This window comes from Mauremys mutica, chromosome 2 (assembly GCF_020497125.1).
Source record: "Mauremys mutica isolate MM-2020 ecotype Southern chromosome 2, ASM2049712v1, whole genome shotgun sequence".
NCBI classification, from domain to species: Eukaryota; Metazoa; Chordata; order Testudines; family Geoemydidae; genus Mauremys; species Mauremys mutica.
The window spans coordinates 263,569,776-263,590,235 of record NC_059073.1 but is presented as its reverse complement, the minus strand read 5'-3'; the positions used below and the strand labels follow the sequence as shown (position 1 = coordinate 263,590,235).

Sequence of the window (20,460 nt, the reverse complement as noted above, 5' to 3'; positions counted from 1 at the left end):
TGAATGAATCATCAGACCGGTAAAGCAGACAGAATCGGAACTAGGGCCCCAGCTGAGCAGAGCACTTAAGCACATGAGTAGTCATAGAATCATAGAATATAAAGGTTGGAAGGGACCTCAGGAGGTTGTCTAGTCCAACCCCCTGCTCAAAGCAGGACCAATTCCCAATTAAATCATCTGAGGTCAGTGGGACTTAAACACGTGTTTGGAGCTAAGCACATACATAAGTGCTTTTCCGAATAGGGATGGGATTACTCATGTACTTAGAGTTAAAGAAGTACATAAGTGCTTTGTAGAAGCTGGGCCCTTCATACTTTTGGCCTGATTTTGTTCTTACTTATACTAGTGTAAATTAGCAGTAACTTGGTTGATGTCAGTGGAGCTGAACTGGTGTAAATGTTAGTATGATATATTCAATACTGTGGAATCAGGATTGAGTGTGTACCTCAATTTCAGAAATTTAATATTTTTGTTTATATTATTTGTCACTGTGTTTGAGAAGTTCTAGAAGATATTATGCCGTATAATATTTTCTCTTTTTCTCTTGTTTGATGTAATTGCTGTTAGCGAAATCTCTTTGGTAGTCCCTGAAACAAAGGAGAATATTAATATGAAAGAGAACAAATAACTGATTACTTTAAATGGCCCTCTCATGTTTGGGCCTTAGGCAAATTAGTGTTTTTCTAGATTAGAGGAGCTGTTCATTGTATCCACAGGGATAGTGAACTTACATGTGATCACACAGGTGAAACTGTTCATGCTGATTTTATGTTTAATGGTTGTTTGGTTAAAATGTTGGCTTTGGCTTACTGGATATACAAATAGTGAGAGCCAAATGTGAGAAATCTCCAGATTGATATTATTTAATCTACATAGTCTCCTTTGTCTTGAAATAGTCTTCCTTCATTAGAAGATTCTAGAGTTCATATATTGATTTTATAATGTAATTATTATTAATTTTACACAATGCACCAAACATTCTCTAGAACATTTACTTAATTTAAAAACAGAAGATGTGCGGAACAATATCAGTCCTAAATATACTTGCCTGGGATTAATCAGATGTATACACCACTGCCATCCATACAAACAAAAGCCTGAGAATATACATGAATCTTTTATTCTGCCCTGTAAGCCAACAGATTTAAGATTTCTTTGACCAATGTAGAAGTAAAATCTAGGGTATGGGGCTCTCCAATAAGAACATCCTGCTTCTAATCCCCAGGCATTCAGATCTGAGAACTACTAGCAAAAGCATGGTACTGGTTTAAGCTTTCATGGTTGAGTATATAGAGAGGGGACATATCCTTAGATATCCTGGACTCCAATCTAGTAGAGTTTTAGAGATGAAAATCATGTTGAATTAAACTCAAAAGAAAATGTGAATCCAGCTCAGACTTTGAAGATTGATTTAATATACTCCTTAAAGCTAGCTCTGCTAAGTAACAGTCAGATTCTGTCACCTTGAAACAAGGGGAATCCTCACAGAGTAAGGTACTACTTGATGGAAGGATGGCAGAATCTGACTCTAATCTGGAAGCTGTATAGTGTTTGCTTGCTGTAGTTCAAAGTAGCATTCAAGGACAACACTGTGTAGCGTGAATTTCAAGAATCCAGGAACAACTGGGAATCCAGAAGCATGCCCAACCAAGGATCTTACAGACAAGTCATGCATAACCCTTCAGTAATGAGGACAGACACTGTCAGTGTGTTTTCTACAATAGATGAGTTATTTGTGGTCAGTGTATACACTACTTTACTCTTAGGACTTCTGTTATTTCTGTGACCCCAATATGAGTAGGAACTTTGTGAGTCCGCAGCAACTAGTTGTTGTTTATTTACAGTTGTCCTGTTTCTGTACTCCGTAATCTTTAGATAACTACCATAGATAGAATAACTGGCAAAACATTTCAAATTAATAGCAAATTAACAAAAATTTGGAAAAGTGGGAGGCCACTTGGCAATCCCTTCCCATATTTCCTATACTACTCCCACAGTAATCCATGTAGAGAGAGAACAAGGTAAAATTCATGCTCACAAAAATAGAAAGAACTAGACATTTTTTTAAAAAAAAAGAAAAGTATAACAAAATGTGAAATAGCAAAAGGAATCAAAAGAAGAAAGGTGGGTGAGGGTAACAGCAACGAACGGAAAAGTGGGTCCTCGGGATATCACTGAAGCAAACCTAAATTACCAAAAAAAAAAAAAAAAAGCAACATCCCTGGCAAAGGGCTTTCTGTTCTAAATGTCTGTTACTACAGTGACTAATTAAGCTCCTGTTTTAATCTTTGTAAAATGGATTTCCAATCATTTGTAAAAAGCTTTTGTCTGTGTTCTCTCTCTCTTTCTCCAAGTGCCTTTTTTATATGTTAATCTTCTCTTGAAAACTACAGTGAAATAAAAATAAAATTGGATAATGGTCCAAACAAAAATATGCTATAAGATATTTGGCTTCATCATTTCTGGATTATCAGATCTGCCTATTGCTTTTTGTAGGATGAATTTCAAATCCCATAAGACTCTTAGTACATTGGAATGTTCTTGATGATAGAATTCTTTCTAAATATTGCACCAAACCTCTTACAGCCAATTATTGTTACATGTTTTCATATATGATAAACAAAGATTAATAATCTGTTTTAATATTAATTATATTCAGGTACAGTTCATACTTGTGTGCTATATGAGTATATCCAATAAGATCCCCATTTTACATTTGTGAAAATGTTCCTTGAAAACATACGAATTACAACATAAAATGGGAGAATCTTAAAAGTTCCTATATTTTAAAGTATTCAAGAAGTTTACAAACTTTTAGTATTTTTATATTTTGTTTTACATTTGCTCCCCACCTCTCTGCACTGTCAGTGATTCTCCAGCTTCATTTGCCCATTTGTCAGATTCTGAAACAAGCATCTCTCTACTTCATTTCATCCTGCCCATCATCCCTGATCTGCCTCATAATGCTATAAGGAATTAGGCAATTGATAATGGGTAGGGAGAGTGGAGGATAGATTACTCTTACTTAGTCCATTTACAACATTAAAAACATGAAAGTATATATATGTATAAATACTTTATATATTTGATAGTATCCTCCCCATATGCCCTTGGTATATTGCTTATCTTCTTTGATTGTAAGCTCATCAGGTCAGGGACCTGTGTGTGTTTGTGTAGAACTTAGAACAATGGAACCTTGAACCTGATTTGGGATTCTGGATACTGCTTTAATATTATTTATTTATTTGTTTGATTGTTTATTTATTTATAGTATTTCCTTGAGGAACTCCAGTCCCATTGTACTTGTCCCAGAGATTTTACATCTGAGGTATCAGACAGGATGCGACAGATGGATGAAATAAACAGGATGAGGACAGGGAGATTGGGAAAATGATAGTCATGAAATTTCACAAAATAAAAACTTCTAAACTAAAATATCTATTTTAACAGAAAATCAATTAAAATGTAATGAAAATGTTTATTGTAATTAAATAGATCACATCTTATTGCTAGACAATCAGACACAGCTTACTTGGCTTCCAATGTTGGATCCCTCAGGAATGCTATTTCTTTCTCTCCTCCCTTGTGTCCAGTCATTTCTCTCTATCTCATAGTCTTTCTCATATTCCCTTCCTCTGTCCCATTTGCAGGCTCCTTTGTCTCCAGGTTTCTCTTTTTTGTTTTAGTCTTTCCTTATTCCTTTCCTTCTTGCTTTTGACTAGCCATTTAGAACCTAGCATTATAGCTCCCCAACTCAACATAGGCCTGGTCTGGTCAGGGCATTAGTTAGGGCTGCCCTAATTTACACCACTAGATAAGATCCCTAAGATCCCTTATGCCAATGGAGAATCATCATAATGGAGCTCCGTTCTGCCCATCCCCTGCCATGCCCCCTGCCTTCCCTGTCACACCCTCTGTGCTGTGATGGGAGGGTGGCTGGAACAAGAACTGGCTTCTCTCCAGCTGCCAGATTTACACCAGCAGGAAGTTCCCCTCCACAAAGGGAATTCTTTTACAGCTGGAATCCATCCATTTTGTGCCACCTGAGCAGAGCAAAATGAGCATACAGTACTGCAGAATCTGGGACAATGCCTTTTTCAGCAGTATGGGTATGGCCAACATTGTCTTATCCTTTTGCTCAGTTGGAGATGGAAATCGGCTTGGATTTTAGTAAAATTGAAACAGTGACTGAGCTTAACCTCATGTTTTGATTGTACAGTATGTTGTATTATTTATAATTTAATTGTATGAGAAATATTTTCATAAGGATACATTATATGTGTAACATAACACTCAAAGCTAGGTGCTTTAAAATTTTCCAGTGTGCAGTATATTGTTGAAAGTTACAAAATGTTGGCTGGATCCAGACTGATACTTTTTGGATAAGTTTCTCCCATATGCTTTTATTTAAAGTATTTTTTTCTTTTAGGTTAGATTTAGAAAAAGCATGTAAAATGTCTTTTTTGGAATAGGAGTGTTTTACAATTAGAAGATCATAGTGCTAGGAATTCAGCATCTTCTAGGAACTGTAACATTTGAAAGAAATGAAATCCTAAATCTGAAAAAAAAAAAAAGCGGCAAGTCCCAACACCAGTTGGGTACACTGTGTCAATCTAAAATATGTCATCGCCAAAGTGATAGACACAAGCAGCAATCTTATCGAAACAAACATTTTTGGTCTCAAGGACTCTAGGCTCCATCTGATCTCTCCCTGACTTCCCAGTCTTTCTCTGTCTAGTAACAGATTTAATTGAAAGAGGTAGCTCATATTTTCTTCAGATTAGAAGAAGTTGAATAAATTTGTTCAAAAAGAATGAGAGAAACAGAAAAGGAATGGTGTTGAATGTTCTGTGTGTAGAGACTTCTTCATTCTATTGTTAGAGGGTCTATTTGTCTTTCACATTCTCAGTAAGCTGAACTGTTGGATATGGTGGTCTCTTAAGTATCTGTTTTACCTCGGCCATGAAACCCTTGTCCAGTACGGCTGTTGTGCCCTTGCATGCTGTTTTGGATCAGCTGAAGAATATATGGCAAACACTTCACAGCTACCCCCTTCTGAAAGGTGACACCAAGATAAAGTATATTCTCCCTGAAAATGCTGCCTCCCGTGTCTCCCACTGCCCACACAAGACTTTGGTAGCTGAGATGGCCATGGCCAGAGCAAAGAAGGTGAATATACACTACCGTGTTCCAGAACCTTGATCTTAGGTACCAAGATATTTTTGGATGAATGGTTTACTAGTGTATCAGTGCTTATGTTTGCATTTTTTCTGTTATGATATCCCCTGAGCTACTTAGCCTCCAGGGGTGAGAATTCTGCCAACATGGTATCTTCAGAGAAAAGAGAATTACTTGAGCTTTGTAACTGCTTCCCTGAAGATATCACCTCTGCAGAATTCTCATTCACAAGCACATTTCTCCTCAGAGTTTAGAGGGCAATCTTTAGAAGTGGTGTATATCTTTACAATTTGATGTTTGTATTGGTCTATTTGAGGAAATAATTTATCAATCAGTTTGTTTTGTGATTGGCTAAGACTTTCTTTGAGGAGCCTTTGCTTTTTGCTTGAGGGCAATTAGAGTCTTTGATGATGCACAGTTACCAACAGAGATGCTGTGGCTTACACCCTGACCCATTATTGCCACACTAGGGACCAAAAACCTTAGAGCTTTATGCCTGTCTTGTGCTAGAGAGCACAAGACTCAGCAGTCAGAATCCTGTAAGAATATCTTCAGATTAGCAGAATTACAAGGCAAGTAATTTCCCATTATGCAGCCTTGGAATCTTGTATTATTTTAAAACTGGGCTAGCAATAGCAAAATCTTCTCTATTGCTATGACCATTTGGATAATTGAGGCTGTGAATTATTCTTGCTTTTAGAGCCCATATATGATGTGCACAATGTGTCTGATCTCCAAACATCTTATGTTTGTGCTTATTTGCTGGTATGATATGCTACCTATGCCAAATTTGCTTGGACCTTTGCCTTAGAATATAAATATCAGCCAACAAAAATGGAATCTATATAATATTGAAATTGCCTTCTCTTTTTGTGGAAAGTGCCTCTTACAAGCCAGACAGACACATTTATACCACCTGCCTCTTTGCAGCCTCTGACATATGTTAACATTTACATGTGTCAGAAAACAATACCTGAACAGTAAAGAGAAAGGATTCATGAAGTTCAAGGGCATTGCATCTGAAAAAAAAGACAAGTTATGTTGCATTGGTGACTTGGAAGCCCAAAAAGTCTTCTTGGACTTGTCCAAATGTGTGTAATATTGTGACTAGAACACCCCAAATCACAAGTGAATTGAACTAACCCTGTGAAACAATTTACTCTTCCACTGAAAAATGGCAGTCAGGACAGCAATGACCTATGATCTTGTTACCATGCAACAAAGGGATACATTTTTTTTCACATGAGGCAAAGATAGTAACAACAACACTTAGCTAAAATCCTCAAAGTTAAGTGCCAAATTATGTCATTAGATACCTAAATTGAGACATTCTGGGTTGTGTGCTGGTCACCTCTGAAGTGACTCTGAGAGTAGGATGAGGGAGAGAAAGAACTAGACGTTCTGCTGCTATGTATCCTCCACCCCTATGGAGGGCTACCATAGTGGCCTGTGGTGGCAGGATTACTTCTCCCTATACACACTATGAAGATAGAACACAGCCCGGTATATAGGGTTTGTCTATACAGTGGCAGTTCTGCACGTATGTCACCATTTGTTGATGATTTGGAAGAACAGCAAATTGGGAAGTGAATTGATCCTTGCCCTGTCAAAGTCAGAAATAAAACTCCCATTGACTTCAGTAGAACCAGGCAGATGTTTTTATGGGGGACAGTATCACTGAATAGGTTTATAAAAATGATGTTTATAGTATTTATTACTGATCTTATAATCAAGTAACAAAATAGTGTGCATTTTAAAAAAATCGTGTGTACTCAGAAACAAGTGAGTGGCTGAAGGAAAAAATAAATTGCATGGAGCTGAGGGGCTATAGGGGAAGCACATTTTTATATATTTTCAGTGTATATGACTTATTCAGTTGCATCATGGAGGAGAGATAGCTCAGTGGTTTGAGAATTGGCCTGCTAAACCCAGGGTTGTGAGTTCAATTCTTCAGGGGGCTACTTAGAGATCTAGAGCAAAATCAGTACTTGGTCCTGCTAGTAAAGGCAGAGGGCTGGACTTGATGACTTTTCAGGGTCCCTTCCAGCTCTATGAGATAAGTATATCTCCATATATTATTAGACTGTAATTACATAAAGTATATGTAAAAGCAGCAAAGAATCCTGTGGCACCTTATAGACTAACAGACGTTTTGCAGCATGAGCTTTCCTGGGTGAATACCCACTTCGTCGGATGCCATAAAGTATATGGTTTCTTTGTTCCAAATTTACCAAAATCACCATATGTACAGTACATACATGCATATTTTTGGTTTGGAATCAGACACATGAAATACGTATACCTTTACTCTATAAGTGTCACAAAAAAAGTTGTGGCATGTCCAAGGGAACTCTTTTTATTTTGATAGTTAAAGTTGATCACAATTATGACTTACTGAAGAAAAAAAATTAATAGGGGATATATTGTAATTAGTAAGGAAGACATTTCTTTATCAACACCATTTTTTTAAAAACTGCCTCATTTAAGCTGTCTTATAAGAAATGCATTCTGGTTTTGTACTACAGAATGCAGTTTTATCACCACACACACATGCAGAGCCTGATCTTGCTCCCATTGAAATAAATGGCAATGCTTCAGATGACTTTACTGACAGCTGGATCAGGCCCATAGTTTGGGAACAGGTAAAAATAAGAGTGTATGGTATAGATGCAAAGCTTTCTCATACAATTTTTCCATCAATTTTAACTGTTTCTGAGCAAATAAACAACATATATATCTTTCTGAAGTGTTCATACCTTAAGAATTCTGAACTACTGTTCATACATATGTAAATTCCATTAAAATTGATAGGAGTTATGTGAAAACTTTGACACAAGAATTAACCCCTACTGACACTTAATTTAAATAAAGCCTTTTTTAAACATAATTCAAGCATACTCACGGCAGCCTTTCATAAGTTACTTATAGGGGTCGAGGGGTGAAAAGTGACTGGCAAGAAGCTTATTCTGTACATTAGTCTAACACAAATACTTCCTTAAGTATAAAATGCTTTGATCTTCGTAAGCAAATGCCATATGTGTGCAGCTGTGACCCATGCCTTACAACTGCTGGAAGGTTAGAGAAAGGTAGCATATGAATTTGATATCTGCATTCAATTTATGCTTTTATATTTAGCAGTTCATAATTTTATGTAATATTTTAGCTGTATGAAAAATATGCACTGGAGTTGAGTGATAACAGATTTCTTTGTGGTTTGACTCAACATTGTTTGGGTGAATACAGAATCCTAAGTATTGCAGATTGAAAGTAGGGGGTTTAATTAGAGCTGTCTGTGTTTCAAAATACCTGAACTCACATTAAGATTGGCAAATTTCCAGAAATCCAAAGATTATGTGGAGCTAATTTGAGCTAAGCAAGAGTCTTCTGTTTCCAGTGTATATGGCTTATTCAGTTGCATCACTGACTTGTAATACATTAAAAATAAGAAAATAGAACTATGATCAGTCATTTGCTGATATGTAACAATGTTTTTTTTATCTGTAAAGACCCAATTTTATCACTCTTATTTTGAGTAGTGCCTTATTCAAAGAGAATTTCCATTGAAAACAATTGGACTACACAGAATAAAGTTCTACTCAACTTGAGCAAAGGACAGAATCTGCCTCTAAATTGTTTTCTTTTTGAAACGTGTCTAAAGAATTACATTTTAAGATTTGGATCCCTCAACTAGATGAATATGGGTGGACTGTTAGTGTGGTTCTTCTTGGGTACAAGGGTTCATCCACATGGATCCAATCACAGGAGGAAGATCTAAAACAGAGCACACGGCTACTTTCATAAAAAATCTCAAATATGATTTGTTCTCACAATTTATCAAAGAAAATTTAGTAATTTCAATGAAAATTGTTCTGCAAATGAGAAAAAAAATCCGAGAGAACCCAAGATGAGAAAAAGCAGTATAATTGTCACAAATGTGACAGAAATTATGTCAGGATTCCTTATAAGAATTGAACTAACAAGATTTGTATTATTTCTTAATTTAAAATTCAAAAAGTTTTCTTATTTGCATATATGAATGTGTTAATATGAGGGTGTGTATACATATGAATATATGTGTGTATATATGATTTTAAATTTAATTCAGTAATTTAATTTAAGTGTATCCATTTTATTTTTTCTGTCTGATTTTATTTTACTAGCTTCTACTGGGTATGGTGGGCTCTACAGATGAAACCCTACAGGAAGCAGCAGCTGGTTGCATAGCAAACATCCGCAGATTGGCTCTAGCTACAGAGAAGGCAAAATATGGTTGATGCCTCAACCAGTTTTACTGGCTCCCGTGTTTTACACACTGCAAGACATTTGAATATGTAACTACATGGACTACCTAAGTTTGAGAAACATTTATTTGAGGATATTTTTAAAGCCTACTATCTAATTAAAATACATGTGTTTCAGAATGGAAATGTACTTGATAGCGTACTCATTCTGTATGCTTTTAAAAAGGTTTTCAGTTATTATATCATCTAAAAAGTACTTAAAACACATTAAAATAATTGTATGAGTTCCAGGTTAACATCATTAACTCTCAAATTTAAGATATGGTTTTGCATTTGATGAAATTGTAATAAATACATTTTTCTTCACTGTGTGTGTGGCTTACAGTAATTCATGAATGTCTTGAGCAATTCCCTTTCTGCTAAACCTGTCTAATCATCCTGTCATTATGGTTTTGCCTGTTTGATCACTTGCAATCCACAAGAGAGGACTGACTACAGATGCACCAATTTCACATCTGGTATTACATAAGTCCTGCAAACAGCTGGAGCTGTAGACCTTATTCCACGTTTATCCCAAATTTCCTCTTACTAGCACCAATATCAAACAAGATAACATTTAATTATATAAGAGAGAATGCATGTGATTAACTCAACAGTTAAAATTCACAGCAGTAAATTAAGAAATAATAAAGATGATGAGCATTTTATACTAATATTCTTATATTTATATATTAGAAATATAATCTCTCAGGGATTCAATTATTCTTTTAAATTTAGAACAACAATGTTTGAAGCCCTTTGTTATTTTACATAAAACTATCTTCAGAATTATTGACTTTCAGTAATCAAGGTCTTTATTTTAATGTTTTAATGAAATATCATTGGTATTGTAGATTATAGAACAATTGTTGAAACACATTCAGGCAATTAATTAACCCGTGAGTAGTCCAGGTTTATGCATGTGCTGTGTCCAGCAACCTTTGTAAGCAGTAGTATGAGACTGAGACCCTGAATTATAAGTGCAGACAATTTTGTCATACCTAAAAAAAAAATCTTAAAATAATTGCATTTACTGTCAAACATTTACTTCTGAATGAATTGTATTACTATACTTTTCAATGCTGATGATTTAAAGTACAGCACATCCTAGTCTAGAAGCTACAGTGTCTATTAAATTTAATTAATTTCCCCTGTGCCTTGTGATATAAAATTGCAGCTACTGAATGAGGTTGGCTTCTAATGGAGACATTCTTACAAACCCCAATTTTTTCATATTTTTTACTTTCTTTTAAATGTATCCACAGACTCATTAGCTATAGCTCGATTGGTGTAATACAATTGTTTCTCATTTTATTAATTCAAAGAAACAATCAACATTCATTGCCTGAAACAAACAACATTTCTTGCATCTTGAGCTGATTTTAGGTTTTTGAAGGCCTCTGTGACTTTAATCAGTGGACCTTGGTTCAGGCAAGCATTAAGCATGTGCTTACGTCCAGATAGTGCTTAAACAAATTCTCAACTTTAGACATATAGTCAAGTACTTTCCTGATTTGGGGTCTAGACACTTTAAAATGATATTCTTGTTCATATTTTAATGCAGGCACCACCAAATTTGACAACAAAATTATACATGAACTAGAAACTTTAGTGTGATAATTCATTGAAACCCAATGACCCAAACATGCTGCTTTATAGGGAAGACAAGTTTCATATCCTAACCCGGAGATATAATGTGAAACATTTGTGCAGTTGCACTACTTTCCTCTCTACAGCCAAATTGAATCTAGTGGCAGTTTTGATCCCTACACATCCCCTATGTAGATGGTTTCCATCTGTGGATTTGCATAGTGGAGGATCTACTGTCTGTTCCTCCACTACACATGTAGAACTCCATGGTGCATTGCGGGGGGCGGGGCGGAGAAGGGAAATACAGAGTTCCCTGCGAATAAGTCCATGCTCTGCCTTCCCAATGCAGTGGAGTCAGCATTTGCACATCACTCAGAGCAGGGGACAGCATTTGCCCTTTAGTAAGATATAAGGAGTTTTAATAAAGTATCCAAGGACAGATTCTGAGCTCCATGACAGTGGTTTAAATATGGAGTAACTCCACTGGTATTAAAGGAGATCAGAATGTGAGTCCGCTAATCAACAATTTTACATACATGTAAACCTTTGCATGGCATCATGAACTTCCAAATTCTGTTGGTGACGCCTTCTACACCAATGGCCTTGCTAAGTACTTTTAAATAGATGTGTCTCTATCTTGCTTCTGGTATCACAATAAAGTCTTTGTTATACACAGAATATATCTATTCAATAAATATTTTTTGCAAATATGTTTTAATCATATGAGGGGGAGGTTGGGAGAGAATAGTTTGAGAATAATTTCATTTTCTTGCTTATGAAAAGTATAACAAAAGTGGATATTTTACTGTATAAAGGGAAACAAACCTACCTGTCAAGAATAGTTGGTCTTGATATGACTCATCTTTTCAGTCTTTAATGTTCTATATCAAATTTTAAAGGGTGTAAAATCTAAAAGTAAACTTAATTTTATGATCTAGTTATTTTGAAAATAAATATAATTCTCACTGCTACAGGGCTCGTATCTTAAGCTCTTACTCACATGAGTAGCCCTTACACCTAGGAGTAGTTCCATTGAAGTCATTCATTTAAATCAGTCTTGTAATCCCAGCCTTGAGCTGTATTATTTGTGATGTTTCCTTTAGCATTCCTGAAGCTGTCATGTTCTATACAGGGAGAAGAAGCCTTTTGAAATGGAGGCAGAATAGCTACATAGTCACAGTAACTATATTAAAAACATAGCTCTCATTTGTGTAAACCTGCTGGATTCTACATAATTAGGTTTAAACAGATTAGATTTTTAAGAACAATTGAATTCTGGCTTCTCTGACATACTGTGCAGTGTAGGCACATACATTTTCAAAGGCTTCCACATCCTTCATTGAACTGAGCAGGCATCACAACAGAGCAGCTCTTTGAAAAGGAACTACACAAAGATGGTTCTCAATCACTTTTACTTCCCCGAAGTGTGGGGGCATCCAGGAGCCAGAACAGCCCCCAATGCAAATTAGAGAAGCCACAAGGATTTGGCCACATGTTGAACACCTCTGATGATCAGACGTAAGTTATCTCTAGCTCTAGTCCCTGTATATCACTAAGCACAGGGACTGCAATTCTGTGGGCTATTCAAAGGTTGAGAAGGCACCTTAATCTCTCCCCTAGCAGTCCTCACCCATGTAAGAATCTAGTCTTTTGAAACTTTAGGTCATATTGACTGACAAATGAAGACTCTTGTCTGGAGTTATTACACAAGAAATGGTTATTTTAACTATAACAATGGAATGATTGTTAGAAAAATGCCCATCTCTGTTGCATGCATCTTCTGCTCACCTGCTCTTGACCTCCCCAGCTTGCTTTTTAATTTTTCAATCCTTTTTTCAGCCACAGCTTCTGATATCTCTTCCTAGCCTGCTCTCTATTTACATTTGTTTTGCTGTAAGAGCAAAGGCTGTCCCAATGCAGGAACTACCTTTTCAAATAGACTTCAGAAAATATTAGAGACTCTCCCAGACAAAGATATCACCATTCTTATGGGAGATTTCAATGCCAAAATTGGACCTGACAATACAGGATACGAACAAGTCATGGGGACCCACGCTCTGGGAGAGATGAGTGAGAATGGAGAGAGATTTGTGGATCTGTGTGCATTTAACAACCTGGTCATAGGAGGCAGCATCTTTCCTCACAAGCGGATCCACAAGAGTACTTGGGTATCGCCAGCAGGCACAACAGAAAACCAGATCAACCATGTCTGCATTAGCAAGAAGTTCAGAAGATCTTTACAGGATGTTAGAGTTCGAAGAGGAGCAGACGCAGAGTCCGACCATCACTTAGTGGTGGCCAGATTGAAGCTGAAGCTGAAGAAGAACTGGATAGACGCATCAGATAGAAGAACCAAGTACAACATCAGCCTTTTGAAGGACCACAAGATCAAGGAAGATTTTGGACTGACGCTAAAGAATAAGTTTTCAGTACTACAGGATCGGTCTGAGGAAGAGGAAGACAGTGTACTCAACAGATGGCAGAAAGTGAGAGAGACACTTAAGTTAGCATGCCAGGAAGTGCTTGGAATTAAGAAATACCAACAGAAAGAGTGGATTACAGCAGAGACCTTGACTAAGATAGAAGATAGAAAGAAGAAGAAGGCAGTAGTTAACAACAGCAGGACTAGAGCAGCAAAGGCCAAAGCTCAAAATGAGTATGCTGAAGCTCACAGGGTAGTGAAGAGGAGTATTAGGAAGGATAAGAGAGATTATGTGGATGGACTGGCAGCAGAAGCGGAGCAGGCAGCATACAGCAGCAACATGAAACAGCTGTATGACACCACCAAGCGACTGTCTGGAAAGTTCAGCAAGCCAGAACGTCCCGTTAAAGATAAGCAGGGAAAGTCTATAACAGGAATAGAACAACAGATGAATAGATGGGTGGAGCACTTTGAGGAACTCCTGAATAAACCAGTACCACCAAATCCACCAGACATTGACCCAACCAACGAGGACCTTCCAATCAATTGTGACAAACCAACTAGAGACGAGATCAGAAAAGCCATCACTATGATGAAGAACAGGAAGGCGGCTGGAACTGACGATATTCCAGCAGAGGCCCTGAAAGTAGACCTGGATGCTTCAGTGGAAATGCTGTACCCCCTTTTTGAGAAGATATGGGAAGAAGAAGCGATTCCAGCAGACTGGAAAGAGGGATACCTCATCAAAATCCCTAAGAAAGAAGATCTTAGTAACTGTGCCAACTACAGAGGAATCACACTTCTATCGGTGCCTGGGAAGGTCTTCAATCGAGTCCTCTTAGAGAGAATGAAGGATGTAGTCGATCCACAGCTACGAGATGAGCAGGCAGGCTTCCTGCAGAATAGATCATGCATGGACCAGATAGCAACGCTCCACATCATAGTTGAGCAGTCTATGGAGTGGAACTCCTCGTTGTATATCAACTTTGTTGACTATGAGAAAGCGTTCGATAGCGTGGATCGAGAGACTTTCTGGAAGCTCCTTCGGCATTTGTGGCATCCCATCAAAGGTGGTCAACTTGATTAAGAACTCATATGACGGCATACACTGTAGAGTGATCCATGGAGGGCAGCTCACAAACAGTTTTCAGGTACGAACCGGAGTCAGACAAGGATGTTTGTTGTCACCATTTCTCTTTCTCCTCGTCATTGATTGGATTATGAAGACATCCACTTACGAGCGTAGGAACGGAATTCAGTGGACGTTGTGGACCCAGCTTGATGACCTGGACTTTGCCGACGACCTTGCACTCCTTTCACACAGCAAACAGCAGATGCAAGAGAAGATCAACGTAGTGGCAGCCACGTCATCACAGGTCGGCCTCAACATCCACAAGGACAAGACCAAGATCCTCAAGATTAACTCCATCAGCAATGACCTAGTCACACTGAATGGAAGCCCCCTGGAAGAAGTGCAGTCTTTTACCTACCTAGGCAGCATTATCGATCAGCAGGGTGGCACAGATGCAGACATCAAAGCAAGGATTGGTAAGGCAAGAGCAGCCTTCCTACAGCTCAAGAACATCTGGAGCTCCAGAGAGCTATCTTTGGCAATAAAGATTCGACTGTTCAATTCCAATGTGAAACCAGTCCTACTGTATGGAGCTGAAACCTGGAGGACAACTAAAACAACCGCTAGGAAGATCCAGACCTTCATTAATAGCTGCCTTAGAAGGATTCTTCAGATCCGCTGGCCAGACACCATCAGTAACATCCACCTCTTGGAGAGGACTCGTCAACCTCCAGCAGAGGAAGAAATTAGAAGAAGAAGGTGGGGCTGGATAGGACACACACTACGCAAGCAGCCAACCAACATCACCAGACAGGCATTGCGGTGGAACCCCCAAGGCAAGCAGAAAAGAGGCCGTCCAAGAAACACCTGGCGACGCGACCTTCAGGCTGATTGCACAAAAATGGGCTATACCTGGAACCAGTTAGAGCAAATGGCCCAGGATAGAGGACTCTGGAGATCTGTTGTTGGCGGCCCATACCCCGACTGGGGTGACGGGCATGAATGAATGATGAATGATTGTTAGAAAAATGCCCATCTCTGTTGCATGCATCTTCTGCTCACCTGCTCTTGACCTCCCCAGCTTTCTTTTTAATTTTTCAATCCTTTTTTTCAGCCACAGCTTCTGATATCTCTTCCTAGCCTGCTCTCTATTTACATTTGTTTTGCTGTAAGAGCAAAGGCTGTCCCAATGCAGGAACTACCTTTTCAAATATTTGGGGCGAGGTCCTCAGTTAGTGTAGATCAGCATAGTGACACCAAAGTCAGTAAAGTTGTGCCTGATTTACGCCAGCTGAAAGTCTGGACTTTTGCTCTTCATTTTCATTAAAATGTTCAGAAAATTTGAAATTCCAAAAAAGGTAAAACTGCCAGGAAGACAGCATTGTTTCTAATGCAGAAATACTATAGCTGACCGGCGAGAAAGCAGCAGAAAGAATCTTTCACCTTTATGTAATTCCTGATTGAATTTTAAAGGAAAACCAAGTCTTTCATTCCAAACATCTGTCAGCAGACAAGAAAGCTTTTCTTTTACCACTCTATGGCTGTGTGATTTATTGCTTGGTGACAATCATCACCTATTATTTAATTGTCTCAGGATGGTCAAACTACACATTTAAATGTAAGATTTATGTTCATTTCTCATTAAAGTTCATGTTTATGAAAAATGCATAGGTAGTGACACACACAGTCTTATCTCTAAGTTGATAAGGAAACATAAAATGTGTGTCCTGGGTGCAACATATCTTGTATTGTACTAGCTGCTTCTTTATGCTAGTTTGTCACCAGAATTATTGTCCCTTAAAATAATGAAAGCTGGGTGTTGAAGATCACAAGGCTCTGTCATGAGATTTAAATTTGTTGTAGACCAGCTGATCACTTCTTCTGAAAGCAGTTGATTTGCTCTTTTGTTTCACATCTCATAAGATACCTGAGATGAGCTGCTGACACTGGGTGTCTGTGACGGGGCAGAGCGGCACCGCACTGGTACCGCAGGGGTTAACCCTTCCTTCGTAGCAGAGGAAGCCATGCCCCTGAGGCTCTGCTGGGCATGCTCCAGCTGGAGAACAGGTATAAAAGCCTGCAGAGTTGCTCACTTTGGGCTGACCATCAGAGGGGAAGGAGGCATGCCACCAGCTCTCGAGGAGGAACAGCCTGCACTCCAGGATCTGGAAGCCAGACAAGCTGGGATGCGCCCTGATACCCAGACGGAGTACATAACAGAAGGGGAACAGACCAGAGGACCCCCTGAAATGAAGGACCCAGAAGTTATGGTAGGAAGTGACCCAGGGAAACTTTAGAGGAAAACGGCGTTAGAGCCACTCAGAGGCTCAGCGTATTTCGGGCAGCTCCCCGCCGAGCCTGTGGCAAGGGGAACTTGCCACTACCAGGGCCTTGGGTTGGGACCCGGTGGAGAGGGTGGTTCCCTACCCCTCCCAGCCACCTGTCCCTCTCACCCCCCACTCGGGGGGGGGGGTGGCCCAGCATGGGAATCATACGAACTCTGGCCGCTAGGCCGCACTACCCTGCTAACAAGGGGGATTATATCGACTCTGGACATTAGGCCACATTGCTACAATCCTGGGAGTGATTTATGTGGACCCTGGCCTTTGGACCACACTGCCCAGACGTTTGAGGCAAGTTACACAGACTTTGGCCGCTAGGCCGCACTATCCCGCCTGTGATGGGGGGATATATGGACTCTGGCCACTGGGCCACACTGCTTGGATGCTGGGAGTGATTTATATGGACTCTGGCCATTAGGGCACATGATCCCAACTAAGGGATGATTGCATGGAGGGAGGCCATTAGGCCTCATCAGGCCGCCCACAGAGAGGTGAGCACACAAACTTGGGAGTGGCAAGGTTCCGACACCCATCCCCCACCACCCCAAAGGGGCAGTGAGGTGCCAGGCCCGCCATAGTGTCAAAGAAATGAGTCTTTCCACTAGGTTGAACTATTAAGAATTTCATCTCATAATAAATTAAGTGGCTGCTGCTTGTACATTTATTTCTGCTGAAGTTATCTTTGCCTTATAAACAGCAGCAGAATACCATAAAGGAAAACAAGTTATGTGTCTCTCTAATGATGCTATTCAACTTTCCATATAGACTGTCTGTGTACAGAGTATAGTTCTGAATTCATAAGCAAACTCTTCCCCAGCAGTAAGCTGTGGTTTTCGTCTTTGTAGTCTCTTAAGCTTTGCCACATACTCCTCAGGCTGCTTGAAAACTGTGAGAGGCACTCTTGTGTGGCTCAGCCACACTGAAACAAACTAGTCCTCTGAGTTTCAGTGACATATATACCTTTTAGAGGGCCAAAATCTCTGGTAGTGTAATACCATTGAGGTTAGTGGACCTATGCTAGCAGAGGATGTGGATCAAAAGTCTGCATTGTAAAGGGAACCATTATCTTATGGTGACTATTAGACTATATGGTGTTTCTCACAAAGAAAAAGATAAGGCATACCAATTATGCTTTACTACCCTGCTTAAACTGTAATGTGCCCCACTATTCAGTACTTCCCTCTCCCAACCAGGATGCTGAAACTAGCAAAGTACTGCTCCAGTTTTATGAATCTGTTCTATTTTATTAGGTTAGTCCTAATGTGCTGTTTTGTATTTCTGTAACTGGATTTTAAACATTATCTTCTAGACATCAATTCAGTGGTGTTCCCTATTTTATATTAAGGATTTTTATGGACAAGATTGCCTTGATTTGTGTTAGTTTTCTAGACTTGTTTCTGTGGTCTATACAAGGCACCCTTTGGCTGGCAAGTTCCTCTCCTATTCCTGCTATTTTTATTGGCATATTACATGTTTTATCCAAATTTATATGGTGCGTAGTGTTATTCATCTGTTTGACCTTTTCTTATAAAGAGTGGTCAATTGTATTATGGTGACAAATCTGGTTCCCCTTCAACAGATTCATAAACCCATGTGTGCGAAGCTCTGCACTGGATATCAAATGACATATATGGGCCTGATCCTGTCATCATTAAGGATTCTTTGCATTTCTCTAATGGCAGAAAGACATCTTACATTGGCTCCAGTTACAGTGTATTACATATTCACCTCGCACCATTGCTTTATTACTGCCACTGATGTACTGTCAGAAGATTTCCCAGAACTTGTTCAAAGAGTATGCATGGTTTTTCACACATCATTAAATCTTCCAATGAATAGAGGGGGAAAAAACACGTTGGGACAAACGGTTAAAAAAAATCAGACAGAGAGAATGAAGATTGATAATAGATGGTCAGCAGTTTGATAAGGGATAGGTATGCATTTGAGTGTGATAGCAACCAAAAGTCATCGCTATGGGGTGGTTGTTTGATAACCTATATGAAGTTACCTGAGGTTCTCCAGCCAGTTCATAGAGAACAGTTGGAAGAAATTAGCACCATTGTTAGGCCAGCGATTGCCTGGGTCTAGTAACTATAGTAACACTGATCCTTTGGAACAGAGTTGTGGCAAATTACTGTGACCATGGGAGGCAGCTTGCACTACCATTGCCTGTGCTGTACCTGTTCGGTGACTAAATAGGGGATTTCTTTCTCCAAGGCTGTCAATCTGCCACTGTTCAGTGGCACTCAACTCACTTAATAGCAGTGATTCCCTACCCCCTAGGATTTGCACTAGTGCCTTGTCAGCACTGTGGAGGAGAAGGAAGAAGAAGAGGAAGTGCCACCATTCCTCTTGGTCCTGTTTAGATGTGAACTAGAATCAGCATGTTATTACAATAGTTCATTCTGGTTATTGCCAAAAGCAGGAAGCAAAGATATGCATAAACATTCAAGTAAATTTTTAAAAAGAATAATTCAGGTTCATTCTGAGTTTTGGGCAAAAGTTTGGGTCATTTTTTATATTGTTCAAACTGTTTCTGCCATTTTTGTCCTACGGATTCCCTTCCTTTCATTTCCCTGGTTAAGTTGTTGTTGGTGTCCTCCCCGTTCCTGGTAATAGATGAGTTGTGAGTTTTCTTTTGAAACAATCAAAAGACAATACTCACTAAAATCCAGATCCTGCAACACTTAATTCCAGGTTTAATTGTATTACGGTACTTTAATGGGATTCCTTACTTGTGCAATATTAAATACATGCATAAGTGTGTGCTGGATTGGCAACTAAACCTGCTCTCAGATCTATCAGTCCATACCTGCTGTTATATAGATATCTATATCTATATCTATATCTATAGAGAGAGAGAGATCTGAAAGCAGTTATGTATGGGATATATAGGTTCCTGTGTATTTAAGGACAGAATTGCCCCCTCCCCCAAGTGTTTGTAATGATGTGACATTTTATTTCCCCCAGAGCGCTCAATGAAGCAAGGTATCCTTAAATAATAGTCACTGCTAGCATTAGTACCCATGCCAGCCAATCCCAAATCTTGGTGGGAAAATGTAGAGGCAGGCGATTCATAAATGATCAGGGATGGACGAGACCTCAGGAGGTCATCTAGTCCAACCCTCTGCTTAAAGCAGGACCAACCCCAACTAAATCATCCCAGCCTGGGCTTTATCAAGCTGGGCCTTAAAAACCTCTAAGGATGGAGATTCCACCACCACCCTAAGTAACCTGTTCCAGTGCTCCACCACCCTCTTAGTGAAATAGTGTTTCCTAATATCTAACCTAAACCTTCCCCACTGCAACTTGAGACCATTGCTCCTTGTTCTGCCATCTGCCACCACTGAGAAACAGCCTAGCTCCATTCACTTTGTAACCCCCATTCAGGTAGTTGAAGGCTGCTATCAAATCCCACCTCACTCTTCTCGTCTGCAGACTAAATAAGCCCAGTTCCCTCAGGCTGCCTCTTCTCATAAGTCATGTGCCCCAGCCCCTGATCATTTTTGTTGCCCTCTGCTGGATTCTCTCAAATTTTCCACATCCTTTCCGTAGTAGGAGGGCCCAAAACTCGAC

At 39.2% G+C, this 20,460-nt stretch overlaps 1 protein-coding gene across 2 annotated transcripts in view; it reads left to right on the top strand.

Annotated features, from left to right (window-relative positions):
- Positions 1 to 9,691, top strand: part of ODAD2 (outer dynein arm docking complex subunit 2) — a 166,941-nt gene extending 157,250 nt beyond the window's left edge. For both annotated transcript variants that reach the window (XM_045004392.1, XM_045004393.1), the window contains exon 20: positions 9,339 to 9,691. In XM_045004392.1, the coding sequence (XP_044860327.1) occupies positions 9,339 to 9,452 (114 nt within the window). In that variant the 3' untranslated portion in view covers positions 9,453 to 9,691. The remainder of the gene's footprint in view (positions 1 to 9,338) is intronic.
- The last annotated feature ends 10,769 nt before the right edge of the window (positions 9,692 to 20,460 follow it).